The 14712-nt window shown below is 37.7% G+C and overlaps 1 protein-coding gene across 6 annotated transcripts in view; it reads left to right on the top strand.

Moving 5' to 3' along the window:
- Positions 1-14712, top strand: part of SMARCA2 (SWI/SNF related, matrix associated, actin dependent regulator of chromatin, subfamily a, member 2) — a 117850-nt gene that overhangs the window by 25690 nt on the left and 77448 nt on the right. For all 6 annotated transcript variants that reach the window (XM_051788432.1, XM_051788435.1, XM_051788433.1 and 3 more), the window contains 3 exons: positions 5675-6004; positions 6876-6977; positions 9187-9436. In XM_051788432.1, the coding sequence (XP_051644392.1) occupies positions 5675-6004; positions 6876-6977; positions 9187-9436 (682 nt within the window). The remainder of the gene's footprint in view (positions 1-5674; positions 6005-6875; positions 6978-9186; positions 9437-14712) is intronic.

Raw genomic sequence — 14712 nt, 5'->3', positions numbered from 1 at the left:
GAAACAGTGGAAAGAATACGAAGATAGATAGTCTTCATAAAATGCTCCAGTTCTTAGAGATTTGAGTGGAACAGTTGTGATAAATGTGTAGGCTGCAGTCCTTCTGTATGCAGTTTACAGTTGGAAATGATCACAAAATGAGATTTCATTTAAATGTCAAATGTTGCAACACTAGTCTTTTCAGTATTTTTTTAAAAGAAGAAAGTCTTGCAAAAGATTGTCTCTAAGTAAAAAGCAAGTTTTTTTATAAAATATATGCTCAAAATATGGGTGATGAATTAGAAATAAATTGGCAAACTGCACGTACAGTTGTAGGTATGATTTATGTAAATCAAGCATTCAGTTGTGAATGAACAGAAAGAGAAAATTTTGGAAGTAGTGATTCTTATGGTTTATGTTAAGAAATAATTACCCTTTTTTGAGGTGAGATGAGTGATGAGAAAATCAGAAACACTTCAAAACTAAATCTGCAAAAATGTTGTAATTTTACTTAAGTGCTTTTACGCTGTTTGGATGGCAGTTACTGTTCTGAGATGTTTGCCCTTTTTTAACAGTAATTACTAAGTTAAGGTATGCAACTTCACTTCAGAGATTTATATTTTCTTGGTGCTCAGTGAGATGCTAGTCATGCAGAAAGAAAGTGTTACTAGCTCAGAGAGATTGATACATTTTTATTGCATACTGCAATAGGATGATTTTCAGGAGTCTGATGTTCATTTATGGGGAAAATACTATGAATTGGTACCTTTCTCCTCAGCAGTTACTCCTTTCCACTCCTAATGCCAAAGTGGAGAAAGGGTAACATTCCTGACTGGTTTTGGTGGCAAATTTTCATTTCTTGAAGTTGCACACGATATCCCTGTTAAGTCTTAAAACCTTTCTTTTGATGCTAATAGGTTAAATGGAAGGAAAATCCATAGCTCCAGCTTCATATTTAGCTGTTTAAGTAGTCAACTTACTGCATTTAACTGAATCTGAATTGTGTTAGAAACTGCCTTCAGGCTCTGTGAATCAACTGTGCTGAAATTTGCAGTATTTATATGAAAAATATGAAATTTATGGTAAATTGTTAAGCTGTTAAACAGTTATTCAGAAGATTAAAATAATGGTTAGACTTGACTTTGTGAGAGGACTGAGAGAAGTTGCAAAGAGAAGCCAAATATTTATATAAAATAAAATATGTTTTAGATAATTCATAAAAATATATAAATGGACTGAAGTTAACAATTTCTGTATTTTTCCAGGGTTTGGAGCAAATTAAATGAAATTACTGTGATATAGCAGTGAAATACAGCCCAATTTGAGTTGTTTTGCTGTCTTTCCCTGCTGTTTGTACATGGAAACATAAGGGCTGCAGAAATTTAAGATTCTGGGACTTGATCTGTATTTATTTTTTATCATCTTTCAGTATGTATTAAACTTCTTAAAAAGTTTAACTTACAGAATTCACTAATATACTGCTACTTCACAGGCAGTGTTCATTGTCCTTACTTAAATTAGTTACACTTTCTCTTCTGAATTCTTTCTGCCTTTTAAAGATGAGAAAAGATCTGTCACCTTATTCATCTGCCTGCCAGTGTAAGACCTCTCAACAATTTATTTCTACAGTCCTAGTTTTAAGTGACTTGCACACATGTGACCTTTCTCTTTGTTCAGAGTTTCACAAGAACTGGTGTTAACCCTGGCCACACTATAGACAGGGAAATGCTGTATTTTGCTTACCTTAAGAAAGTTTGTAGCCTCAGTCCAATAAGGAGGTATTTTCCACTGTGTTCCAAGATGTTATGCTTTCCTGCTGTGTGTTGTGGAGATGTATTTGGTTCCTTTTTTGTTGTTTATACTAACTTCAGTTGATGGTTGAAGTGATTGTTAAATGAGTTACATGACTATATTTCTTCAATCCCATTTGTATCTTCCTAATCCACTAATTCTCTTACAGTCACATTCTTGAGTAAAAATGTACCCTTGCTGATGGTTTTAGCATAAAAATGTGACATATATGATCCTCAGACACTTTCATTGTTTAAGTCTTAATTTTTAGTGGTGAGTCAAGATCTGTGTTCAGCATTCTGTGTTGGACTGCTAAAACCTTGACTTCTTCTGTGTCATACTCATTACCAGGGTCTAGAATTCATTCAGATGTGTTCTTTTCAGTTTCATTATAGCATTAAAAGTGAAGAAAAAGGTCTCTCAGTTTTTAACTCTGGTTCTTTACCTTTAAAACAGATAAGAAAGATGTTACTTGTTTCTGTTAACTAAAGTGAGAAAGCAATTAGAGCAGAAACTTTGCATACAGTCTTCCCTCCAAAAATACTTGGGTTTGGTAATGTGTTAGAACTAGGATTTCTGCCAGTGTTAATATTGTAAAGAATATGCATTGTTTATGAGATGCTGTGGTGGCGTGTTGAACAAGTTGATACAAAGGGATGAAAAGAGTGATTATGTTGCTGATTATGCATACAGTTAAGAAAACAGAGGGTTTTTTACTGCTGAAAACTTGAGACTGATTTCTGATGTAGCCTCTTCTATGACCCATTGAAGGATTGTGGAGAAGGCAGACCAGATTCTCCTCAGAGGTGCATAGCAAAAGCAGAAAAGTAATGGTCACAAATTATGTGAGTGAAATTCTGATGGGACTTAAGGGAAAGGAAATTCAGAGTGATTAAGAATCACTGTCATTGGAGGTTTTCAGAACTCAAAACAAGAGAAACCTGTTTCTGGAGAAACCTGGTACGGCTTTAAATGATAGGTTAGACTTTTGGGCCTTCATTTCCTGATGTTGGGTGACTTCTACTCTCTGTATTTTTCAGAATTATAGGTTATGTATTGTCCTTTGCAAGTGTATAGATTTCTTCTGTTGTGCAATGTTGTGCACATTGTCATTCAACGCTTTTGCCATCTGAAGGTTAAATTAAACAATGATTCATGCAGAATAGAAGAGAAAAATTTCTGTGGAAGATGTAGAAGAAGGGGTGCTTGGCAGTTCAGCAAGTAATAATTAATTAACTAGGTATTTAAAAACCTGCTGAATATTTACTTTGGAAATTCATGTATGCCACAGAAAAATGCATTTGAAAATCTTCATAGCAGATGAAAGCCTGTTTGCAGAGTTCAAAAACCTCTCTGTCTTTGCCTGTATATTAAGCATTCCAGTGGACTGTGTCTTACATTTTTTTTCATTTATGGTATATGGTGGTTAAATTCAATTTTAGTGGATCTTTATGTGTGCATGCTCAGCTGTATTAGAGTATGTGTAATAGGATAGGAAAAAAACAAGTAGGATGAACAATTTATTAGGACAAGCGTATGGCTGTGTGTATTGTCACACTGTCTTATGAAAGTTCTCAGACTGTAAAGGAAAATTTCCATATAGGATAACAGAATTTACGTTCTGTAAATGCCACATTTTAACACCTTTACAAGAAGTTTGGAAGGTTCTGACATATTTTATGGGATTTTTTTTTTCATTCTTCCTCTTGTGAAGCATAGTTTCCTGTTGTTAGGAATCCTAATGCAGAGGACTTTGAGGGAGAGAGAAAGCGTAAGTAATAAATATATATCTAGAAAGCTCAAAAAATTTCTGAAAGCTCCTCTTTGCAAAACATAGTCTCAGACTTGTGCCTCAGACTGTCAGAACTGAAAACAAGTACTCAATATATTACACCACTCTTCTAAATTTTTATGGTCCAGACGGATTTCAAGATCCTGGGTCTGACATCTGTCAGTGGTTAAGGAATTTATAACTTGGGCAGTAAGACTTGAGGAGGGAAAGAAACCATTCTTTGAAATGCAGTTTAGAAAACAATGTAGTTTGAATTAGGTGTCATTTAAAGTTAATCCTGAGATTTAAAAATGTAATAATGGACAAACATTGCAATAAACCCCATTTTATACTATAAAACAGTAATGTAGTCGTATTTTTTGTTGTGGCATAGAGGTTGTTTTTTAAAGCAGTGTGCTCACCAAGAGGGATCTGTGGGTTTTCCCCTATTTTCTTTTAAAAAAATTAAGAGGTAAAAGTAAGTTAGTGGACGGAGATGAATAAATGGAATAAATTTACAATTATTTACCATATCTTTTATCATTACCAAGGGATGTATAAACAATTTTTATATTGAGCTAGTAAGTAGCTTCTATTAGAAAGTAATTATAACTTTCTTCCTTTTTTTTTGAACTCCTCCCCTCACTTTCTCCTTTTTCTCTTAAACTGTATAATTTTTCATACCCTCACCAGACTCTTCTTCCTTTCCTGTCATCATCTTCTTTAAATTGAACTCACTCTGTTTCTGTCTTGTCTGGTCTTTCCCCATCACAAAACTATTTTTTTCCTACTGTACTTCCATCTTGTTTTCCTTTTTTAGAAGAACTGAAATCCTTTCTTCTTTGTCTATGTTATATTTACAGCCTTTACTTGGTTACATTTTTATCCCCAGGCCTCAGCATCAATTAGCACGAATATCAGTTCTCTAGGACTCTCATTTCTCCACTTCTTTAAGTTCTAGTGACTTACAGCTCCTGTCATCCCAGAAAAGCTGAAACTACTTTGGGGTTTTGCCTATGTTGCCTTTACTGAAGGATCAGTAGGAACAGTGAAGCTAAAGAGAGGGCAGAATTGCTTTCTTCCGTGATCTGGACCACATATAGATGAAATTGATCTAGTTTCACTTGAAAGTCACAGGAAGAGTGAGGGAAGGTTTGTTGTAGATTTGGTGTCGCAGAATGTGGCATGAACTTAGGAGTTCTGTGATCTGTAGCTTCCTAACATGGAATATGTAAATAAGCCAGAAGATTTCTAGGGTTTTTTTTATTATTTTTGTAGACTTTTTCAATTTTTAAGAACATTATTTGTGTTCCACAGTATCAGAGTGGAAGTGGGTAAATATCATTACCTCTTTTTCACTCTTGGTGGATGAAAAAAAACAAACTTGCTATCTGCTATGCATTGTGAAGCTCAAGCACATGCACAGTAAGTGTAATTAAAATTCAAGTGCTTTAATATTCCAGAACTCTGCTCTTCTGGAACTTTATAGAGTAGCATAGTCTTCAGCAGCTTCTTCAGAGGGTGATTTTTGTGCTTGCAGTTGATGTCCCAATTGTTGAGCACCCGGATGGCAGAAGGTATCAAGTATTCTTTGTCTGGCTCAAACCTTTAATCACTATACATTAAAGAGCAATTGTATAGAAAGTAAATACAATTTCTTTCTGTTTCTGTATGGTGGTGAGTTTTGGCCAAGAGGGCCTGTAGAAGTGAGTGGGTATTCCTTAATGTGTGTCATTAAAATAAACTTAGAATATTAAGCTGTAAACTAGGCAGACATCACTGTATGTGTTCCACAAGGAAACATTTATCCAGAATTCTAGTAAACAGTACCATATCCTTATGCTTCTGTATTGTATTTCATGTTGTAGTTTGTCTTACTCCAAATGTAAGACAAAGGGTAATTGTTCTTTTTAGGAAATATTGGACTAAATAACTGTAGTTCTTTTCAAAGAATAGCTCCTGAGACTTGATATCCCAGGGAACTTCAGATTGCACCTTGTCATTGCAGAAAATACTACAGCTATCCTGACTTGAGACAGACATTTTTATACTCTGTGTACTGTTAAAGAAATTTGATGGAATTTAGATTGAACTAACAGAAAGATAAGTTTGTGATTCTTTTACTTGTTCTAGGTTATATGTCGCCACACCCATCTCCAATAGGAGCACCAGAGCATGTGTCCAGTCCAATGTCTGGAGGAGGTCCAACACCACCTCAGATGACTCCCAGTCAGCCAGGACCCATTATACCAGGAGACCCACAAGTTATTAATCAGGCTAACAGAGGGCCTTCCCCTTTCAGCCCTGCACAGCTGCATCAGTTGCGGGCTCAGATTCTGGCATATAAAATGTTGGCTAGAGGTCAGCCTTTACCAGAAAACCTCCAGCTTGCTGTTCAGGGCAAGAGGACCCTGCCTGGCATTCAACAACAGCAGCCTCCCAGTGCCTTCAACAGACAGTCTGGTAAGTGAATGCCTGGTAAGAGTCATTGCTCAGGTAATTCTTGAAGGTCTGCCTGTGGCAGATTAAGAAATGGGTACTGTACAGGACTATAATATGGGACTGTACTCTGGCATCAAAGTGAACAGCATGGCCCTTGATTTTAAGCTTGAACAAGTGCATAAAACACATCTATTAGTAATAGGGTATTGTCAAAACTGAAATAGAAGTTATTTCACTGTACAGTAGGGTCTGTCCTAATTATGCTTGGCAGAATGTTAGTCATACTTTACTTATAGCAATTTCACTGTTTTTCTTAGAGTGAAAATTCAGTCTCCTGTCTTTATGCAGGAAAGTAGATAAATAATCTGGAGCGAGTTGCCTGATTATTTAGGTTGTTGAAAGTAAAACAAACTATCTATAATGTGCTGTCAAGTGAAAGACATAAGGAAAAGAAAGTGTCCTTATTTTTTTCTCCTAATGGTAATAGATGCTACACTGTGGTAAGCAAGCACATTGCTCCTAAGAAAACTGTTACATTAATCACCCTGCACCTGTTAGTTTCAGAACACTTCCGTTAATGAGTTTGCATTAGAAGTTGAGGGTTAAGATAATACTATTTTCTTTTAAATAATTGTTTTAATGATTTCACCATTCACTCAATTTTGGTGGATATGACTTTGCTACCAAATAAGTTGGGATTTTTTCATAAAACATGATTTTAATATGCTTCATTACATATATTTTTTCACAATAAAAGCTACTTAAATCCTTATTTAATGAAGAAAAGTACTAGTTGCCTGAATAGATTATCACGTTAGAAAGACGAATGACTTTTGAATACTTGAAAATACTTTATGTCTTAACAAATTTTTTTTCCTCTGTCAAATTGCAGGTATTGGATTACATGCAATGAGTGGTGCTGCAGCTGGACCAGGGTCTGCTCCAGGGATGCCAGGACATACAACCGCCATTACCCCTAAGACTTGGCCTGAAGGTATAGTGGGGAAAAGGTGCAGGGGAAAGAAAAAACAAAAGGTAAAAAGGCACACAGAAAAATAGTGTAACCTTTACTGTGTCTAAGATTTTAATCAAGGAGAGTCTAACTTTTTATTCATCTGTGAATAACACACATGAAATTACTGCAATTTTTAGACAGACTGAAATGAAGCATCTTTTTGCAATCAGAATGAAATATGTAAACTGCCTGTGGGACAACAAGAAAACCTACTTGATAAGTAGTTTCTGAGCATGCTTAATTGCAGCAAGCTTGTCTTTCATGTCTAGTCATTGCTACTGTAAACAAAAGTTTTCAAATCATGATGGAATTAGGCTGCTTTCTTTTTTTTTGTTGTTGTTTGTTTGCTTGTTTTGGAATAAAGTAGCTTTGAATGATCAGTGTAGTCTTTGAGATCAAATGAATAGTGTAACCTTTTACCCCTGTGTGATAATCAGGTTTTGAACCAAATCATTCAGATCAGATTTGGGTTTACGGACTGATTTTGTTGCTTAAAAGTAGAGTGGAAGAAGTATTGCACTTAAAAGAATTAGAAATCCTAGTAATACATAATGTTTGAAGTTGTGAAGGATATTTTAGAGACATTTGAAAAAAAGTATAGTAGTGCAGACTTGTGAATAATACAGGCTTCTCATATGGTACAGGCGTTATGTACGTAATGTTTCTTGTGGGTAAATCTAGAGTCAGTGGTGACTCTGTGATAGTTAATGTCATAACAAAGTCTCTGTCATTAGTTGGTAACTTAGGGCAACATAAAAAGAAAATGAAATAGTTGTATGTAATCAGAAGTAGAATTGCTTTTCTTGGAGTACTCCAAATGAATACTTAAAATTTGAGTAGAATAATAAAAAGGGGGTAGGTGTTTCTGGAGAGGTCGTATGTATGAGTTTACGAGGCACAGGGCCTTCTAGCTCAAATGCTGCTGCTAAGAAATGCTGGCAGATATACAGAATTGCTAGATGGATAGTTGTAGCTAAATAATCCAATATGTCATCATAATATGTCTCTCCTGTTTAACTACAAGCCGCTTAGTGCTTGACTTTTTTCATTACTGTTTTTTTTTAATAAGAAAAAATTTGTTTGTCCTTGCTATATCTTTTTGGAGGTTTTATTTGATGTATTTTTAAAGACTGTGCTTATGTCTTCAGATTTATTTGTCACTCATTACACAGTCATTCAACTTGCATGATTCCTTGAAAACCGAGGCTGCACAGAGCCTTTTGGTGGGGTTGCTTTTTTTCTTATTTTTTATAAGCTCAAGTGCAGTGTTACTAAATACAGAATCTACAGCTTGTGCTCGAGTTCCTTTTCTGAAGTTTGATTCAGATGTGTGAATGACAAATGGTGATCTTGAAGAAATCTTTTCATGCAGATTTCAGGATGCTGGGTTTGAATTAAGGTTGATTACAAGATTGAGATGTACTTTGTAATTGTTTTCCCTAGCATTAAGTGACTATGACTCCTCAGAAAATTAAACGACATTTTTATTCTAGCAATGTCTGTTGGTAGTGAATTTGTGAACATCTGAATACATAGGTAATTTGTCATAGTGGCATACTGAAATCTATGACCCTTAGTGTCTATAAATGACAGGTACTATTTTCATGTTAACTGAGGTGTTACTTTTCAAGACAATTAGAATAATTGAATTTCTAGTACTTGAAATAAGTACAATTAATAGGAGATCATAATGAAACGCAAGCTATTTATATCTGGCAGTTACTTCCAAATACAGTTGTAGAAATTTCGGTATGGTTATCAAGTTCTGATAGAGCTCTAAAATCAGACCTACTTCTGCTTGTTGCCAGATTCCGGTTATAGATGCTTTCTTCTAAGTGGTGCAGGGATAGTGAACAAGAGGCAGAACAAGGTCTAGCATTTGCAGGAAGTAATTTCTATAGCTGTTTTATTTCTTATGGAATTTAAAATCCTCAGGAATGGCAAAAGAAACAGTATTCATTGTAAAGTTTCAGGTGTTTTGTTTTTCTTCGGGCCACTTCTTGCAGTGTATGGTATACTTGCATTTTAGTATGTCTATTTTAGAAACAGAATGTAGTCTATCTCAATGTACTTTTTCTGGTGATATTGAATGTTTGCCTTACCTTCATGTTCTGTCTTCAGAAATCATCTGGATTTCGTTCCTGCTTTCCGTAGTTCATGTTGTGAATCAGTACTGTTACTGTTTCAGGCCAAGCCCCAGATATGAGTGTCTCCAATGCACAACAAAAGCTTCCAGCGCCTGCCCCTAGTGGGAGGCCTTCTCCTGCCCCCACTGCCACCCAGCCTGCTGCCACCATGCCTGGGCCCTCTGTACCACAACCACCACCTGGACAACCTTCTCCCATTGTCCAGCTGCAGCAAAAACAGAATCGCATCAGCCCTATCCAGAAGCCACAAGGATTGGATCCTGTTGAAATACTCCAAGAACGTGAATATAGGTAAAAGCAAATAACAAGATTAAAATGCATATGCAGATTCTTGTTTTTCTCCTCCTCAACTGAAACTCCTTGCAATCAACTCCTGTAGTGCCAGTAGTGTAAACTGAGTTTCTAGAGAGAAGCTGTGTCACAGAGAAGTACACAAACCACAGACCAAACAATGATTTAATTTTTCCCCAAGTTACAGACTGGTAAAATGTGCTGGCAGTATCATTGCGAATCACTTAAGTTTAAAACAAGCTGAAGGGCTCTGTTGGGTTAGTGTATTACTTGGATGGTGCACACAATGAAAGCTGGGAAATCAAAATCCTTGTAGTCTACAGAGACATCAATGTAGTGCAGAAAGTTTTCAGTATTATAAACAAAAGGGAAGTTAGAAGAGAACAGTGAAGGTTGAAAGGCTGATGAGTTAGTGGCTACAGCAAAGTCAAATTTTAGTAGGATGATGTGGTTGGCCGGCAACCAAAGAATACATATAATAGTAAGAAAGCATAGGCAAGATTAAAAAAGGTTACCAGGAAACATAATTTTTAAAAATTGCCTCCTGAGTGTGAACTAGATAGATGGTGGAGTATATTTGTTAGGAAGTATAAAGGATGACATTTCTTTTGGAGTTAAAAAGGAACTTCCTCCCTCTTCTAATCAACAAGCTTCTTAAGCAACTGACCTTGAGAATCTACTGGGCAGAAGGATTTTGACCTGCACATAAAATATGATCATTAGTCAGAGGGAAGTAATTGCACTTAGGGTATTTACTTGTTTTGAACTGATGATGCATCTTCCAGTTACTTTAACAGTGAGTTTCTAGGGAAAGGTAGCCAAGGAGGATGGTGATCTCACAGAAGACTGGTTTAATGACTTTTTCTTTATTGAAGTAAAACACCACAAAGTATTTTGGAATGTCCAGAATTGAGGCCTTGATTCCAGAAAAACATTTTGCATCAGATAATGCTTAAGTAATTTATCAGCATGTTTTTGTTGTTATTCTGTCAGTCTTACCCTTATACCCTAGGACTGAATTGCCGTAACTGTCTCAGTCTGAGCAATCCCTGCTTTCTAGCATCTTTTTCAGAAAGCTTGTAGAACACACCATTATACGGTCTACACTTACTCTGACTGAAAAATTGTAGCACTAAATTCAACAAAGGATCATTTGACCAGTATGATATAACCTCAAATTATTACTCCTCCTGTCTTTCCAGCCCTGCTCTGTTGCACTATTTGTGCCAATCTATTATGCATAAATGTGGGAAAGTGAGGAATGACAGAAAATAGTGGTGATGCTTTTACTAATTTAGAGAACTAGTTGCAGATACAGCATATCTATCAGATTCTAAATACAATAATCTTGGCAGAGTAAGTGAGATGAAAATTTAAGAGGGATTCTGCAGCAGAAGGGTTTTATATTTTTATTTTTTTATGCTAGCATGTAGATAAAGGTCTACGGTTTTTTGATGTTGAACAGCAGTGGTATTTGGTTTTGCTTTGAATATCAGAATATGTAGAATTCCTTGAAGTCTTTACATTAGTTAAAACTGTAACATCAGACAAAAGCTATGAAAGAAACAGTTTAACAGCTTTGAATGGTGTTTTATTTAGGTTTAATATAGGCAAGTTTAATTCAGAAACATGATGCATTCACAATTTTTTAATGAAAAAGGAGTAGGAAAAAGCCAATATAAACCTTTGTATTCTGAAACCAGTGAGGTTATTGAAAGCTTTATGAAACAAGTGGCTATTGAGATCTCATAGTAAAATGTTTTGATAAAGGGGCATTATACTTGGAAGTACTTTTTTCTAACTACTTTGAAATACTTAGAAAACTGTTTGAATTACACATTTCCATGAAAAGACAGAATTATCATGTAGGTATTTTAGAAATGCATATTTCAAATGTATAGATAGACCCAAAGGGTAAAATTTTGGTCTACTGCCTTATTATGACAGAGTGTGAACTTCTAATTGGATGAACTTGGGAATTCTTGAAAGTTGCAGATTAGATGTACTCAGTGCGTGTACTGGTTTTGGCAGGGATAGAGTTACATTTCTTCACAGTGGCTTGTATGAGGCTGTATTTTGGATTCGTGCTGAAAATTATGTTGATGAGACATAATTTCTAGTTACTATTCTAGTTACTGCTGAGCAGTGCTTACACAGTTTTGAGTTTGTGACACCTCCCCCTCAGCAAGGAGGCTGGGAGTGCAGAAAAAGTTGGAAAGGGACACAGTTGGGCCAGCTGACCCCAACTGATGACAGGGATGTTCTATACCATATGATGTCATCATGCTCAGCAAGAGGAAGGTTGGCAGGGGCCCTGAGCTTAGGAACTGGCTGAGCATTGCCAGCCAGTGCGCAATTGGTGGAGAGCAATTGTTTTGATTTGCATCACATGTCTTTCTTGGGAAACTACAGGCCTGTCAGCCTGCCCTCAGTGCCTGGCAAGGTTATGGAGCAGATCATCCTGAGTGCAATCACACAGCACCTACAGGATGGACAAGGGATCAGACCCAGCCAGCACGGGTTTAGGAGGGGCAGGTCCTGTCTGACCAACCTGATCTCCTTTTATGATCAGGTGACCTGCCTGGTGGATGAAGGGAAGGTTGTGGATGTGTCTACCTGGACTTCAGCCCCACAGCATACTCCTGAAAAAGGTGGCAGCCCACGGCTTGGACAGGGGCACCCTGTGCTGCGTTAGGAACTGGCTGGAGGGCTGGGCCCAGAGAGTGGTGGTGAACGGTGCTGCATCCAGTTGGCAGCCAGTCACTAGTGGTGTCCCCCAGGGATCAGTGTTGGGCCCAGTTCTATTTAATATCTTTATTCATGATTTAGATGAGGGGATTGAGTGTACCATCAGCAACTTTGCAGATGACACTAAGCTGGGAGGGAGTGTCAATCAACTGGAAGGCAGAAGGGCTCTGCAGAGGGACCTGGACAGGCTGGAGAGTTGAGCTGATTCCAGTGGGATGAGGTTCAACAAGACCAAGTGCTGGGTCCTGCCTTTTGGCCACAACAACCCCAGGCAGCGCTACAGGCTGGGGACAGAGTGTCTGGAGAGCAGCCAGGCAGAGAGGGACCTGGGAGTTTGGATGGACAGGAAGCTGAACATGAGCCAGCAGTGTGCCCAGGTGGCCAAGAAGGCCAATGGCATCCTGGCCTGGATCAGGAACAGTGTGGCCAACAGGTCGAGGGAAGCGATTCTTCCCCTGTACTCAGCACTGGTGAGGCCACACCTGGAGTACTGTGTTCAGTTCTGGGCCCCTCAATTCAGGAAGGATATTGAGGTGTTGGAGCAGGTCCAGAGAAGAGCAACAAGGCTGGTAAAGGGACTGGAGCACAAGTCCTATGAGGAGAGGCTGAGGGAGCTGGGGTTGTTCAACCTGGAGAAGAGGAGGCTCAGGGGAGACCTCATCACTCTCTACAACTCCCTGAAAGGAGGTTGTAGCCAAGTGGGGGTTGGTCTCTTTTCCCAGGCAACTATCAGCAAGACAAGAGGGCATGGTCTTAAGCTGTGCCAGGGGAGGTTTAGGTTAGATATTAGAAAGAAATTCTTTGCAGAGGGAGTGATTGGGCAATGGAATGGGTTGCCCAGGGAAGTGGTGGATTCTCCATCCCTGGAGGTTTTTAAGATGAGACTTAGTGCCATGGTCTAGTAACCACGGCGGTAGTGGATTAAGGGTTGAACTTGATGATCTTGGAGGTCCTTCCAACCCAGTTGATTCTATGATTCTATGGTTCTCTTTTGCTACTATTTTTCCTCTCTTTCCTTACAATGTAGAAAAATTATTATTTTAAATTATTAAACTGTCTTTATCTCAACCCACAAGTTTCTTTCATGATTACTCTTACCCTTCTGATTCTTCCTGCCATTGTACTGGGAATGGGGAAAGAGTGAGGGAGCTGTCTGGTGGTGATTAATTGCTGGCCAGAGTTAAACCGTCAGTGACTTGAACATGGTTTTCTGGACTAAGAATGTGAAGTATGCTGCTGAAGAGACAATAATTTAGTGCCAGCTCATGGGCTTTGTGATAAAATGTTAATTCTTGATGTGTTTGACCATTTCTCTTGTTGTATGCACACCTCTCTAGTGCTTAACAGCAGATTTTGTGGGAGGATCATGCTACCATATATACATTTTCATTTCGTAAGGGGTCATGTACATGATTTATATGTTAGAGCATGTTTTACACACAGAACAGTATTGTAAACATGAAATATTTTAGTTTTAGCTAAACTTTTGTAATTTTCCAAAATTGCATTTAATTTTTTTTCAAGTGATAGCTATTTGTTTTTCCTTTCATTGTTACTAGGGAGTTACATGGTTTGTTTCATCAAACAATTAATCAGATAGGCATTTAGAGGTACTTAGAAGTTTATATTAGTTAATCACATGTTAAATAGACCAGTACAGATGGATAAACAGTAATGCAGCTATTAAAATATTGTGGAATCTGAAAAAGCTTTGAATCTAATGAAACATCAGCAGACTGATTTTTCTCCCTGTAAAGCCTTGATCTGACTATAAAAAGGGCCCCAGCATATATTAACAAAGAGAAAGAAAATGGAAAGTTAATGTTGCTGTCAAATTCACAGAGTTGTCTTGTGTTGTTGTGAAATGAGATTATATGATAATTGTTGTTAATCTGCCTGTGACTAAAGATGGATAAAAAGAAACATAGATATTTACAATTCTTATCAGTATAAGAAGTTTAAATGATTCTTGTGTGGAGAGCTGTTAAAATTGTGTTCCTTTAAATCTGGTCAGAATGAAAAATTCGTACCATGCTGTAGTTGGTTGACCCTGGCTGGATACCAGACACCCACCGACGCAGCTCTGTCACTCCCTTTCTCAGTTGGACAGGGGAGAGAAAGTATCACAAAAGTTCATGAGTTGAGATAATGACAGGGAGAGATCACTCAGCAAGTACCATCACAGGCAAAACATACTCAAATTGGAGATGCTAATTGAATTTATTACTAACAAAATCAGAGCAGGATAATGAGAGGTAAAATAATTCTTAAAAGCACCTCTCCCCCACACTTCCCTCCTTCCCAAGCTCTTCCTCCTCTCTCCCAGCGGGAAATGGGGATTATGGTCAATCCATCACAGGGTTTCTCTGCTGCTGCTCAGGGAGAAGAGTCTTTCCCCTACTCCAGCCTGGAGTCCTTCAATGGGTGACAGTTCTCCATTAACTTCTCCAGTGTGAGTCTATCCCACAGGCAACAGTTCTCCATGAACTCCTGCAGTGTGGGTTGCTCTTCCATGGGGTTCCCCACAG

The sequence above is a fragment of the Manacus candei genome, unplaced genomic scaffold, assembly GCF_025592945.1.
Source record: "Manacus candei isolate 608988 ecotype Guabito, Panama unplaced genomic scaffold, ASM2559294v1 h1tg000024l, whole genome shotgun sequence".
Lineage (NCBI taxonomy): Eukaryota > Metazoa > Chordata > Aves > Passeriformes > Pipridae > Manacus > Manacus candei.
This window is presented reverse-complemented; position numbering and strand designations above follow the sequence as displayed.